This window comes from Neoarius graeffei, chromosome 2 (assembly GCF_027579695.1).
Source record: "Neoarius graeffei isolate fNeoGra1 chromosome 2, fNeoGra1.pri, whole genome shotgun sequence".
NCBI classification, from domain to species: domain Eukaryota; kingdom Metazoa; phylum Chordata; class Actinopteri; order Siluriformes; family Ariidae; genus Neoarius; species Neoarius graeffei.
In genome coordinates, this window is record NC_083570.1 from 126,927,264 (window position 1) to 126,941,190 (window position 13,927).

A 13,927-nucleotide genomic window follows, 5' to 3' on the forward strand; every position below is an offset into this window, starting at 1 on the left:
TGTTCTAAAAACACTAAAGTTCTCATTCTCCTTTGGTGTATTGTATCATACTTATTTTAAATTAAGTGCAAAGAATATACAGCTGAACAGAATTTATTATAAAATTGCTCTCGAACCTTCAACCTCCCAGCCTCTGGGAGAGAATTTTAACTGCTGATCTACAACTGCCTTTAATCTGGAAATAGACATTGACTCAACACACATCCCTGAGGAGTGCCATGTCTTACTATAATACACAAAATATTTTAAACCAGTTATTTATATAACTATCTGATCATTATTGAGTGTCAGCACCGTGTTCTCCATACTCATGTGATTTCTGAAGTGCACGGGGGAAACAAAAAAACTTTTCTTTTTTTCCCCGTCATTGTATTTCTGATCAGTAAATGAAATGAGGATGTTTTCAGCTCTACACAGAACTCCAACGTTATTTGGCTTTTTGTTTTTATTAATTACGTGCCATGAGAAACCAAGCTACACAGGAACCAAACCCAAATAATTAATTTCTTAAAAAAGTCTGTCTTTCATTTTCAGCTGAAGGAGAAACTGATCGAGAAGCTACAGGAGGACATGCACAAGGTCGATGAAGTAAGCACTCATATCTCTGTTATTAACAGGTCAAAACTCACACTTCTATTCACACAGGAAGGTTTAAATCGTCCATTTTTGGTTTCAAAAGCTTTACCGTTTCTGTGAAAGTTACTACACGTGTCAAAATGACAGCTGTACCTGCTGCCCTGTGTGAGAACACTTCTCTGACCTTGGAACTCTAGGCCTCAGAAAGCAGGAGTGAAAACAACTCTACAGTGATATCAGCACTTCATCAGGAGTTAGACGAGGTGAAAGGTCAAGCAGAGGCTGCTAAAGAGGAACTGAACAGCTGTAAAGAACACAGCCAAAGACTTCAGGAACAAATTCAGGTAGACTGAGGTTCTGTTTATTTCTATTGTACTGTAAATCTCTGAGAATGCCAATGATTAATGAGGTGAGTAAATGTATAATAATCCTAATTATAAAGCAGATGTTTTCAGTGCGATTGTGGTGTTGTTGTTTTCTGAAAGGAGCGAGAAATGACGATTGCTCTGTTGAAGGATCAGGTGCACAGGGTGAGAGTTCTCTAGCCTGATTTAGTGAATTTTATACATCATTATACATTTATAAATCCATGATAAACACTTCCATCCATTTTATTGTATTAGAGATGATGTGTAAGTGTAACTGGCATGACTTTACGTGCCACTGTGGCTTGTTCGACCTTTTGATCCTTAACCCTTTTCAAATTTAGGCAACGGGCGAAGTGGACAGTTCTGAGCTGCTTCAGGAACTTCAGGAGGTCAAACATGAAGCAGCAGCGACTAAAGAAGAGCTGAACAGCTACATAGAACAGAGTCTCAAACTGAAGGAGCAGATTCAGGTACTTTAAACTGTTTTATGTTTACAATAAGTTTTCAGATCTTTACACATGAGAACCACTTGAATCACTTACGCTTTACACTTTAGAATTCTTTACAGAGCATGCCCTGCACTCTCGACTACTTTACACAGCACGCCCTGCACTCTCGACTACTTTACAGAGCACGCCCTGCACTCTCGGCTACTTTACACAGCACGCCCTGCACTCTCGGCTACTTTACAGAGCACGCCCTGCACTCTGGACTACTTTACACAGCACGCCCTGCACTCTCGGCTACTTTACAGAGCACGCCCTGCACTCTCGGCTACTTTACAGAGCACGCCCTGCACTCTCGGCTACTTTACAGAGCACGCCCTGCACTCTCGGCTCCTTTACAGAGCACGCCCTGCACTCTCGGCTACTTTACAGAGCACGCCCTGCACTCTTGGCTACTTTACAGAGCACGCCCTGCACTCTCGGCTACTTTACAGAGCACGCCCTGCACTCTCGACTACTTTACACAGCACGCCCTGCACTCTCGGCTACTTTACACAGCACGCCCTGCACTCTCGGCTACTTTACAGAGCACGCCCTGCACTCTCGACTACTTTACACAGCACGCCCTGCACTCTCGGCTCCTTTACAGAGCACGCCCTGCACTCTCGGCTCCTTTACAGAGCACGCCCTGCACTCTCGGCTCCTTTACACAGCACGCCCTGCACTCTCGGCTACTTTACAGAGCACGCCCTGCACTCTCGGCTACTTTACACAGCACGCCCTGCACTCTCGGCTCCTTTACAGAGCACGCCCTGCACTCTCGACTATTTTACAGGGCACGCCCTGCACTCTCGGCTACTTTACAGGGCACGTCCTGCACTCTCGACTCCTTTACAGAGCACGCAATGCACTCTCGGCTCCTTTACAGAGCACGCCCTGCACTCTCGGCTACTTTACACAGCACGCCCTGCACTCTCGGCTACTTTACAGAGCACGCCCTGCACTCTCGGCTACTTTACACAGCACGCCCTGCACTCTCGGCTACTTTACACAGCACGCCCTGCACTCTCGGCTCCTTTACAGAGCACGCCCTGCACTCTCGACTATTTTACAGGGCACGCCCTGCACTCTCGACTATTTTACAGGGCACGCCCTGCACTCTCGGCTACTTTACAGGGCACGCCCTGCACTCTCGACTCCTTTACAGAGCACGCAATGCACTCTCGGCTCCTTTACAGAGCACGCCCTGCACTCTCGGCTACTTTACACAGCACGCCCTGCACTCTCGGCTACTTTACACAGCACGCCCTGCACTCTCGGCTACTTTACACAGCACGCCCTGCACTCTCGGCTACTTTACACAGCACGCCCTGCACTCTCGGCTCCTTTACACAGCACGCCCTGCACTCTCGACTATTTTACAGGGCACGCCCTGCACTCTCGACTATTTTACAGGGCACGCCCTGCACTCTCGGCTACTTTACAGGGCACGCCCTGCACTCTCGACTCCTTTACAGAGCACGCAATGCACTCTCGGCTACTTTACAGAGCACGCCCTGCACTCTCGGCTACTTTACAGAGCACGCCCTGCACTCTCAGCTACTTTACAGAGCACGCCCTGCACTCTCGACTATTTTACAGGGCACGCCCTGCACTCTCGGCTACTTTACAGGGCACGCCCTGCACTCTCGACTCCTTTACAGAGCACGCCCTGCACTCTCGGCTACTTTACAGAGCACGCCCTGCACTCTCGACTATTTTACAGGGCACGCCCTGCACTCTCGGCTACTTTACAGGGCACGCCCTGCACTCTCGGGTACTTTACAGAGCACGCCCTGCACTCTCGGCTCCTTTACAGAGCACTCCCTGCACTCTCGACTATTTTACAGGGCACGCCCTGCACTCTCGGCTACTTTACAGGGCACGCCCTGCACTCTCGACTCCTTTACAGAGCACGCAATGCACTCTCGGCTACTTTACAGAGCACGCCCTGCACTCTCGGCTACTTTACAGAGCACGCCCTGCACTCTCGGCTACTTTACAGAGCACGCCCTGCACTCTCGGCTACTTTACAGAGCACGCCCTGCACTCTCGGCTACTTTACACAGCACGCCCTGCACTCTCGGCTACTTTACAGAGCACACCCTGCACTCTCGGGTACTTTACAGAGCACGCCCTGCACTCTCGGCTCCTTTACAGAGCACGCCCTGCACTCTCGGCTCCTTTACAGAGCACGCCCTGCACTCTCGGCTCCTTTAAAGAGCAAGCCCTGCACTCTCGACTATTTTACAGAGCACGCCCTGCACTCTCGGCTACTTTACAGGGCACGCCCTGCACTCTCGACTCCTTTACAGGGCACGCAATGCACTCTCGGCTACTTTACAGGGCACGCCCTGCACTCTCGGCTACTTTACACGGCACGCCCTGCACTCTCGGCTCCTTTACAGAGCACGCCCTGCACTCTCGGCTCCTTTACAGGGCACGCAATGCACTCTCGGCTCCTTTACAGGGCACGCAATGCACTCTCGGCTCCTTTACAGAGCACGCCCTGCACTCTCGGCTCCTTTACAGGGCACGCCCTGCACTCTCGACTACTTTACAGAGCACGCCCTGCACTCTCGGCTCCTTTACAGAGCACGCCCTGCACTCTCGGCTCCTTTACAGAGCACGCCCTGCACTCTCGACTCCTTTACAGAGCACGCCCTGCACTCTCGGCTCCTTTACAGAGCACGCCCTGCACTCTCGGCTACTTTACACAGCACGCCCTGCACTCTCGGCTACTTTACAGAGCACGCCCTGCACTCTCGGGTACTTTACAGAGCACGCCCTGCACTCTCGGCTCCTTTACAGAGCACGCCCTGCACTCTCGGCTACTTTACAGAGCACGCCCTGCACTCTCGGCTCCTTTAAAGAGCACGCCCTGCACTCTCGACTATTTTACAGAGCACGCCCTGCACTCTCGGCTACTTTACAGGGCACGCCCTGCACTCTCGACTCCTTTACAGGGCACGCAATGCACTCTCGGCTACTTTACAGGGCACGCCCTGCACTCTCGGCTACTTTACACGGCACGCCCTGCACTCTCGGCTCCTTTACAGAGCACGCCCTGCACTCTCGGCTCCTTTACAGGGCACGCAATGCACTCTCGGCTCCTTTACAGAGCACGCCCTGCACTCTCGGCTCCTTTACAGAGCACGCCCTGCACTCTCGGCTCCTTTACAGAGCACGCCCTGCACTCTCGGCTCCTTTACAGAGCACGCCCTGCACTCTCGGCTCCTTTACAGAGCACGCCCTGCACTCTCGGCTCCTTTACAGAGCACGCCCTGCACTCTCGGCTACTTTACAGAGCACGCCCTGCACTCTCGACTACTTTACAGAGCACGCCCTACACTCTCGACCACTTTACAGAGCACGCCCTGCACTCTCGACCACTTTACAGAGCACGCCCTGCACTCTCGACCCCTTTACAGAGCACGCCCTACAGTCTCGACCCCTTTACAGAGCACGCCCTACAGTCTCGACCACTTTACAGAGCACGCCCTACACTCTCGACCACTTTACAGAGCACGCCCTACACTCTCGACCACTTTACAGAGCACGCCCTACACTCTCGACCACTTTACAGAGCACGCCCTACACTCTCGACCACTTTACAGAGCACGCCCTACACTATCGACCACTTTACAGAGCACGCCCTACACTATCGACCACTTTACAGAGCACGCCCTACACTCTCGACCACTTTACAGAGCACGCCGTACACTCTCGACCACTTTACAGAGCACGCCGTACACTCTCGACCACTTTACAGAGCACGCCGTACACTCTCGACCACTTTACAGAGCACGCCGTACACTCTCGACCACTTTACAGAGCACGCCCTACATTCTCGGCTACTTTACAGAGCACCCCCTGCACTCTACAGAGCATGCCCTGCACTCTCGGCTACTTTACACAGCACGCCCTGCACTCTCGGCTACTTTACACAGCACGCCCTGCACTCTCGACTACTTTACAGAGCACGCCCTACACTCTCGACCACTTTACAGAGCACGCCCTACACTCTCGACCACTTTACAGAGCACGCCCTACACTCTCGACCACTTTACAGAGCACGCCCTACACTCTCGACCACTTTACAGAGCACGCCCTACACTATCGACCACTTTACAGAGCACGCCCTACACTCTCGACCACTTTACAGAGCACGCCCTACACTATCGACCACTTTACAGAGCACGCCCTACACTCTCGACCACTTTACAGAGCACGCCGTACACTCTCGACCACTTTACAGAGCACGCCGTACACTCTCGACCACTTTACAGAGCACGCCGTACACTCTCGACCACTTTACAGAGCACGCCCTACATTCTCGACTACTTTACAGAGCACCCCCTGCACTCTACAGAGCATGCCCTGCACTCTCGGCTACTTTACACAGCACGCCCTGCACTCTCGGCTACTTTACACAGCACGCCCTGCACTCTCGACTACTTTACAGAGCACGCCCTACACTCTCGACTACTTTACAGAGCACGCCCTACACTCTCGACTCCTTTACAGAGCACGCCCTGCAGTCTCGACCCCTTTACAGAGCACGCCCTACAGTCTCGACCACTTTACAGAGCACGCCCTACACTCTCGACCACTTTACAGAGCACGCCCTACACTCTCGACCACTTTACAGAGCACGCCCTACACTCTCGACCACTTTACAGAGCACGCCCTACACTATCGACCACTTTACAGAGCACGCCCTACATTCTCGACCACTTTACAGAGCACGCCCTATACTCTCGACCACTTTACAGAGCACGCCGTACACTCTCGACTACTTTACAGAGCACGCCGTACACTCTCGACTACTTTACAGAGCACGCCGTACACTCTCGACTACTTTACAGAGCACGCCGTACACTCTCGACTACTTTACAGAGCACGCCGTACACTCTCGACTACTTTACAGAGCACGCCCTACATTCTCGACTACTTTACAGAGCACCCCCTGCACTCTACAGAGCACGCCCTGCACTCTCGACTACTTTACGGAGCACGCCCTGCACTCTCGACTACTTTATGGAGCACGCCCTGCACTCTCGACTACCTTACGGAGCACGCCCTGCACTCTCTACTACCTTACAGAGCACGCCCTGCACTCTCAGCTACTTTACAGAGCACGCCCTACACTCTCGGCTACCGAGTCACCTCACATTTGACGTCACTAATTTTTCCGGTTTTGAGTGAACGCTGGCGTGTTTGGCTGCCACTACTCCCCGGTCCTGCATTTGTTTAATTGTTATTTTTAGCATTTTACTTTCATGCTATCTGTGTGTTTTATTTTTCCCTAACCTTCTCTGGGAGATGGGTTTCTTATCTCACGCTTCCTTGAATGTCATATGCAAATACTAGCCTAAACAGTAACGTTACCTGTTGAGCGGATTCCAGGACTACCTGTGTCAGACTTCCAACGCCCTCGGAAGCCTGTTTGCTCTTCACATCCTAAGATAAGCCATCTGCTACTGCTGAAATCAGGATATAGACTGTGTACTGACTGGGGATTCATCTTATCTACCTGTCCGGACTTTAAAACGGGAGTTTACTGAACTGTTGGCCAAACTGATGGACTAGGCTACTACTAATGCTGACTACCCTGTATTACCTTGCGCGAGCCCTTTTGGGGCTTTTGGGTCTTAACTGTTCTTTTGGGTAAGTCTCTTACCTGCTATGGTATGTGGGTAAGTTTCTTGTTAGAATGAACTATTGCTATCCCTAGGGCTGGCTATTTCTGTTGCCTGCCCTCTGGAGTATCAAGTGGAGTATCCTGTTGACTAAAGTGTTAAGGGCACAGGTGTCTGGCTAGCTGCTCTGTGTGTAGCTTATGTTTGCTTGCTTGGATGGTGCATGCAACAGTGATTCTACTCTGGCTCCTTGTTTTGATCTAAGTCACCTACACTGGCTTCACAGCGAGCCAAAACTTTCGCATCGGCGTTGGCCTAAATATATACACAGGGGCTCTGGATGGATGTTTGCTCGCCACCAACATCCAAACAATGTTGATTCGTTTTGGAGCTGGAATCGTAACATCAAACGGACTGTTGTTGAGAGGCGCTCTGTTGACTTTACGAACTTGTGTCCCATAAATTCCGTTAAAACTTCACAGAATTGCCCTTCCTCAAGAAATGTGCAGTTTGCTTTATTAAATGTGCGATCACTCAATAAAAAAGCACCCTACATTAATGACTTGATCACTGATGTTGGCACAGATCTACTATGTTTAACTGAAACTTGGCAAATACCAAATGATTTTCTGGCTTTAAATGAAGCTACTCCTGTAGGATATGAGCATATGGAGAAGCCACGTTTAACTGGGCGGGGCGGGGAGCGGTCTTGCTGTGATCTATCGCTCCAGTGACAGGATTGTATCTATGCCCTTGCAGGATTTTTCATCATTTGAATGTCTTGCTCTGAAGTTTACTGGTGGTCTACCTCTACTGCTTTTGCTCATTTACCGGCCTCCCAGAGTTTCCTCTGTTTTTATTAATGAATTGTCTGAGCTGCTTTCATCTGTCAGTGCTCTGTGTCCATCTGTACTGGTGCTTGGTGATTTGAACATTCATGTTGACTCAGATAACTGTGATTTTGCTAAAAACTTTGTGGCTGTCCTTGATTGTTTTGATTTCACCCAACATGTAGATTTTCCCACCCACTCAAAGGGCCCTATCTTAGATCTTGTTTGTACCTCTGGCATCACACCATCAAATTTATATTCCAGAGATTTCTGTGTTTCTGATCACATGGCTATTTTTATGCCTCCACCACCGTAAGGTGCAGGAGGCATTATGTTTTTGGGTTGTCCGTCTGTCCATGCGTGCGTGCGTCCCGAAACCTTGTGAACATGATATCTCAAAGGCTAATGAAAGGAATTTCACCAAACTTTCACCATTTGTGCGCTTTGGGACAAACATGAACTGATTTAGATTTTGAGATCAAAAGGTCTCAGGTCACTGTGAGGTCAAATGTCTGTCCGCAAACCTTGTGAACACAATATCTCCAAGGCGAATGAAAAGAATTTCACCAGACTTTCACCATTTGTGCATTTGGGGACAAAGATAAACTGAATAGATTTTGAGATCAAAAGGTCTAAGGGCAAGGTCACTGTGAGGTCAAATGTCTGTCCGAAAACCTTGTGAACACAATATCTCCAAGGCTGATACAAGTAACTTCACCAGGTCACGATTACTGTGAGGTCAAATGTCCATCCCCAAATCACAACTTAATAAGGCGTGTAGTCTACCGGGCGGAGGCATCCCCATCGACGCTGTTGGCGTCGAGTTCTATCTAGTTTTTAATAATGCTGTCCCTGAGCCTCTCCATCGCAGGCATGCATTTCACACCATCACATACAGGAACACAAAAAACATAGTTACAGCTGATTTATTTGACACACTACATCCTATTCTGACCACTAAATCATTAAACTCATCCCCTGAGGAGTTAGTCATGCTCTACAACTCTCACCTTGCTGACTCTCTCAATCACGTTGCCCCCCTGAAGACGCGTACTGTCTCTTTCTCTCACTCTGCTCCGTGGTTCACACCTGAGCTTCGTAAAATGAAGGCTGCTGGTCGGCAGCTGGAGAGACTGAGTCGTAAAACTGGCCTGACAGTCCATGTGCTGGCATACAGTGACCATGTCTCTGCCTACAAAGAGTCTCTAATTGATGCCAAGGCCAGTTATTACACCACCATCATTACCAGAGGCCAAGGAAACGCTTTTTTCTACTGTAAACAAACTTCTCCTGCCTGCTAAAAACTTTCCTCTTACTCCTTCCACTGATATTTGTTGTAAACTTCTTGAATTTTTTCAAAACAAAATTAACTTTATATACAAGCAGATCAAATCCACTCCCATCACTCCCTCTAATATCCCCTTTTCCTGTCCACCACCAGCTGGATCTTTCTCTGCTTTTTCATTAGTTGATGAGCAGCATGTCCTCAGCTTAGTATCTAAATCCAGGCCTACTACCTGCCTCCTTGACCCTATGCCCACCTCTTTGGTCAAGATTTGCCTGCCAGTTCTCTGTCCCCTGCTGGTTAAGATAATAAACTCGTCCCTTTCAACTGGATTAGTCCCTCAGGCTCTCAAAACAGCAGCCATCACTCCTGTCTTGAAAAAACCTGGAGCAGCTATTGATGATTTTAAAAATTATCGCCCCATTTCCAATCTTCCCTTCATTGCAAAAGTCCTAGAGCGTATTGTTGCCAATCAGCTCCAAGAGCATTTAGCCCAATATAATCTTTGGGAGAAGTTTCAGTCTGGGTTTAGGGCCATGCACAGCACCGAGACTGCCCTGGTCAAGGTTGCCAATGATTTGCTGTTAGCTGCTGAGACTGGCCATGTCAGTATACTTGTTCTCCTCGACCTTACAGCAGCTTTTGACACTGTATGTCACAATCTTTTATTGAGCTGCTTAGAAACTCTGCTTGGCATCACTGGTCCTTCTTTAGCCTGATTCAAATCTTATCTTACCATGAGAGAACAGTTTGTGTCAATTGGAGACTTTAGATCCCCTAAATCACCCCTCCTTCATGGTGTCCCTCAGGGCTCTGTCCTGGGACCCTTACTATTTGTAATATACATCCTTCCTCTTGGCCACATAATACAGCATTATGGGCTTAACTTTCACTGTTATGCAGATGACACCCAAATTTACATTCAAACCAAACCCTCTCACCCACTCCCTCCGTCCAATCTCGTCAACTGTCTAAATGCTGTTAACAACTGGATGGTGCAGAACTTTCTTAAACTAAATCAAGACAAAACAAAAGCCATCCTCATTTCCACCCCTTCTATCTTGAAAAAACTGAAGCACTCGCAGCTATCTATTCCTGGTTATTTCACCTTCACTACTGTTGAAGTAAGAAATCTGGGTGTTATTCTGGACTCTACTCTCTCTTTTGACTCACACATTAAAAATATTACTAAAACAGCTTTCTTTCACCTGAAGTCTCTCTAAACTCTGTCCCTCTTTAACTTTATCTGCAGCTGAAACACTTATACATGCTTTTATCACCTCAAGACTGGACTACTGCAATGCCCTACTCGATGGCATCCCAGCCAAGCGACTAAATAGGCTGCAATATGTCCAAAACTCAGCTGCTCGGGTACTCACTCACACCAGGCCCACTCCTGTTCTATACAACCTGCACTGGCTCCCAGTTAAATACCGCATCCAGTACAAAATTATCCTGCTTGTCCACAAATCTCTACATAACCTGGCCCCTCCCTATTTATCAAATCTCCTAATTCCATATCAGCTACCTCTAAATCTTCGCTCCACAGATGTCCACCTATTAGCGGTCCCTTACTCTCGGCTCTGTTCTATGGGTGACCGAGCTTTCAGTGTTATTGGCCCTAAGCTGTGGAATGCCCTGCCACTAGCGTTGCGCCAATGCTCAACACTGTCCACTTTCAAAAAACAGCTAAAAACACATCTCTTTAGCTTGGCCTTTGCTCTCTGATTTTTAATAACATTATTATATTGATTTTTCATGATCTTATTATTGTTCTTATTCTATTGTTTTGCTTTTTATTGTTTTTTTTTTTTACTGTTCAGTGTCCTTGGGTACCTTGAAAGATGCTTATAAATAAAATTTATTATTATTATTATTATTATTATTATTTACAGAGCACACCCTGCACTCTCAACTACTTTACAGAGCACACTTTACACTCCTTTACATAGCATGCTTCACACGCTAGACTACTCTAGAGAGTATGCTCTGTGTTCTGGACTACTTTACAGAACATTACAAAACAAACATTACTCTTTTTTTTTTTGGACCACAAAACACACTTTATACTGTGGACATTTTACACTCCAGGTTGCTTTACAGAACACACTACACTTTATACCATTTGAAACTTTGAACCACTTTACACTGTTATTGTTGAGAACTCATTTTACACTTCAAAGTTTTTTACATAACATGCTTTACACTTCAGACAACTTTAAAACACACATTACACTTTACACAGCTCACTTTTACATTCTTTACTGCTTCACAGAACACACTTTATTCTGTAGATCAATTTAAACTATTTGTACTTGACAATTTGGATAACTTTTTTTATTGTAGAATTTCCACTTTACAAAATTCACTTTAGACCAATTTAAAGAACTTTCAGTGTGCTTCAGACCACTTTAACTCGTGTGTATGTACCACTGTACATCACTGATCCACTTCTGTTACACTTGAGACACGCACTTTAAAAACTATTTTAGACTTCTATAGTAAGTTATGAAACATTGTCTAAAATGTAAAGTGAGTGCTGTAAGTATATTGAGGAGTAGTAATAAACTTTATTATCCCTGTGAGGGGCAATTTGTTGTATAGCCAGCAGAGAATAAAACACAATACAACAAAACATACAGCATACAATCACAATGAAAACAAGGTGCACAGATATTACAGGCAGACCCTTCATGACAGACTGTTGTTTATGAGGCCATAGTTACAGTGACAAACTTTTAAATCTGTTCGTCCTACATTTTGGTACCAAGTACCAACCACCAGAAGGCAGCAGCCTACATTCAGAGAACAGCGGGTGACTGGGGTCAGTCAGGATAGCTTCTGCTTTCCTGGTGGCTCTAACTCTGTACAAGACAGAGAGCTCGTCAAAGTTGATCCCAGCAATCTTACCACACATTTTAACAATGCTGTTCAACCTGTTCCTGTCTTTCAATGTGAGGGACCCAAAGCAGCAAATAAAAGAAAAGGTTAAAACACTCAATAAAACATCTTCATAAAAAAGGTATCCACACTAAAACTTCTCAACTTTCGATAAAAGTACATGCGCTGGTGGGCCTTTGCACAAACTGCATCAGTGTTTGCCTCAAACGTCAGGTTACTGTCGATGATGGTACCCAGGTATTTGTACTGCTGTACAATTTCGACCTCTTGGCCATGAATAAAAAACAGAGTTTTACTTGTAAAGTGAGTTCTGTAAAGTGGTCTAAAGTGTAAAGCAAGTTTACAGTCTAAATGAGTTGTTTAGACTTTAGAATAATACCTTGTGCCCGTTTAATATTTGAGAACAATGTACATAACTTTATACACAGGTCCAACCTTGTGAGTTCTGAAAAGTGGTGTAAAAGAAGAAGAAACCTTTATTCGTCACATGCACACTTCAAGCACAGTGAAATTCATCCTCTGCATTTAACTCATCTGAAGCAGTGAACACACACACACACACACTCACACACACACACAGACACACACACAGAGCAGTGGGCAGCCACACCAGAGCGCCCGGGGAGCAGTCAGGGGTTCGGTACCTCACTCAAGGGCACCTCAGCCCAAGGCCGCCCCACGTCAACCTAACTGCATGTCTTTGGACTGTGGGGGAAACCGGAGCACCCGGAGGAAACCCCCGCGGACACGGGGAGAACATGCAAACTCCACACAGAAAGGCCCTCACTGGCCACGGGGCTCGAACCCAGACCTTCTTGCTGTGAGGCGACAGCGCTAACCACTACACCACCGTGCCACCCACTTTTTTTAATAACATTAAGTTTTTAAGAATTAAAAAAAAATTTATATATATATATATATATATATATATATATATATATATATATATATATATATACACACACACACACACACAACCCCGATTCCAAAAAAGTTGGGACAAAATACAAATTGTAAATAAAAACGGAATGCAATAATTTACAAATCTCAAAAACTGATATTGTATTCACAATAGAACATAGACAACATATCAAATGTCGAAAGTGAGACATTTTGAAATTTCATGCCAAATATTGGCTCATTTGAAATTTCATGACAGCAACACATCTCAAAAAAGTTGGGACGGGGCAATAAGAGGCTGGAAAAGTTAAAGGTACAAAAAAGGAACAGCTGGAGGACCAAATTGCAACTCATTAGGTCAATTGGCAATAGGTCATTAACATGACTGGGTATAAAAAGAGCATCTTGGAGTGGCAGCGGCTCTCAGAAGTAAAGATGGGAAGAGGATCACCAATCCCCCTAATTCTGCGCCGACAAATAGTGGAGCAATATCAGAAAGGAGTTCGACAGTGTAAAATTGCAAAGAGTTTGAACATATCATCTACAGTGCATATCATCATCAAAAGATTCGGAGAATCTGGAAGAATCTCTGTGCGTGAGGGTCAAGGCCGGAAAACCATACTGGGTGCCCGTGATCTTCGGGCCCTTAGACGGCACTGCATCACGTACAGGCATGCTTCTGTATTGGAAATCACAAAATGGGCTCAGGAATATTTCCAGAGAACATTATCTGTGAACACAATTCACCGTGCCATCCGCCGTTGCCAGCTAAAACTCTATAGTTCAAAGAAGAAGCCGTATCTAAACACGATCCAGAAGCGCAGACGTCTTCTCTGGGCCAAGGCTCATTTAAAATGGACTGTGGCAAAGTGGAAAACTGTTCTGTGGTCAGACGAATCAAAATTTGAAGTTCTTTATGGAAATCAGGGACGCCGTGTCA

The 13,927-nt window shown here is 46.9% G+C and overlaps 1 protein-coding gene across 5 annotated transcripts in view; it reads left to right on the forward strand.

The window, feature by feature from the left end:
• LOC132882276 (A-kinase anchor protein 9-like) overlaps window positions 1-13,927 on the forward strand; it is a 285,166-nt gene that overhangs the window by 151,118 nt on the left and 120,121 nt on the right. For all 5 annotated transcript variants that reach the window (XM_060915567.1, XM_060915571.1, XM_060915570.1 and 2 more), the window contains 4 exons: window positions 535-588; window positions 774-920; window positions 1,062-1,106; window positions 1,286-1,414. In XM_060915567.1, the coding sequence (XP_060771550.1) occupies window positions 535-588; window positions 774-920; window positions 1,062-1,106; window positions 1,286-1,414 (375 nt within the window). The remainder of the gene's footprint in view (window positions 1-534; window positions 589-773; window positions 921-1,061; window positions 1,107-1,285; window positions 1,415-13,927) is intronic.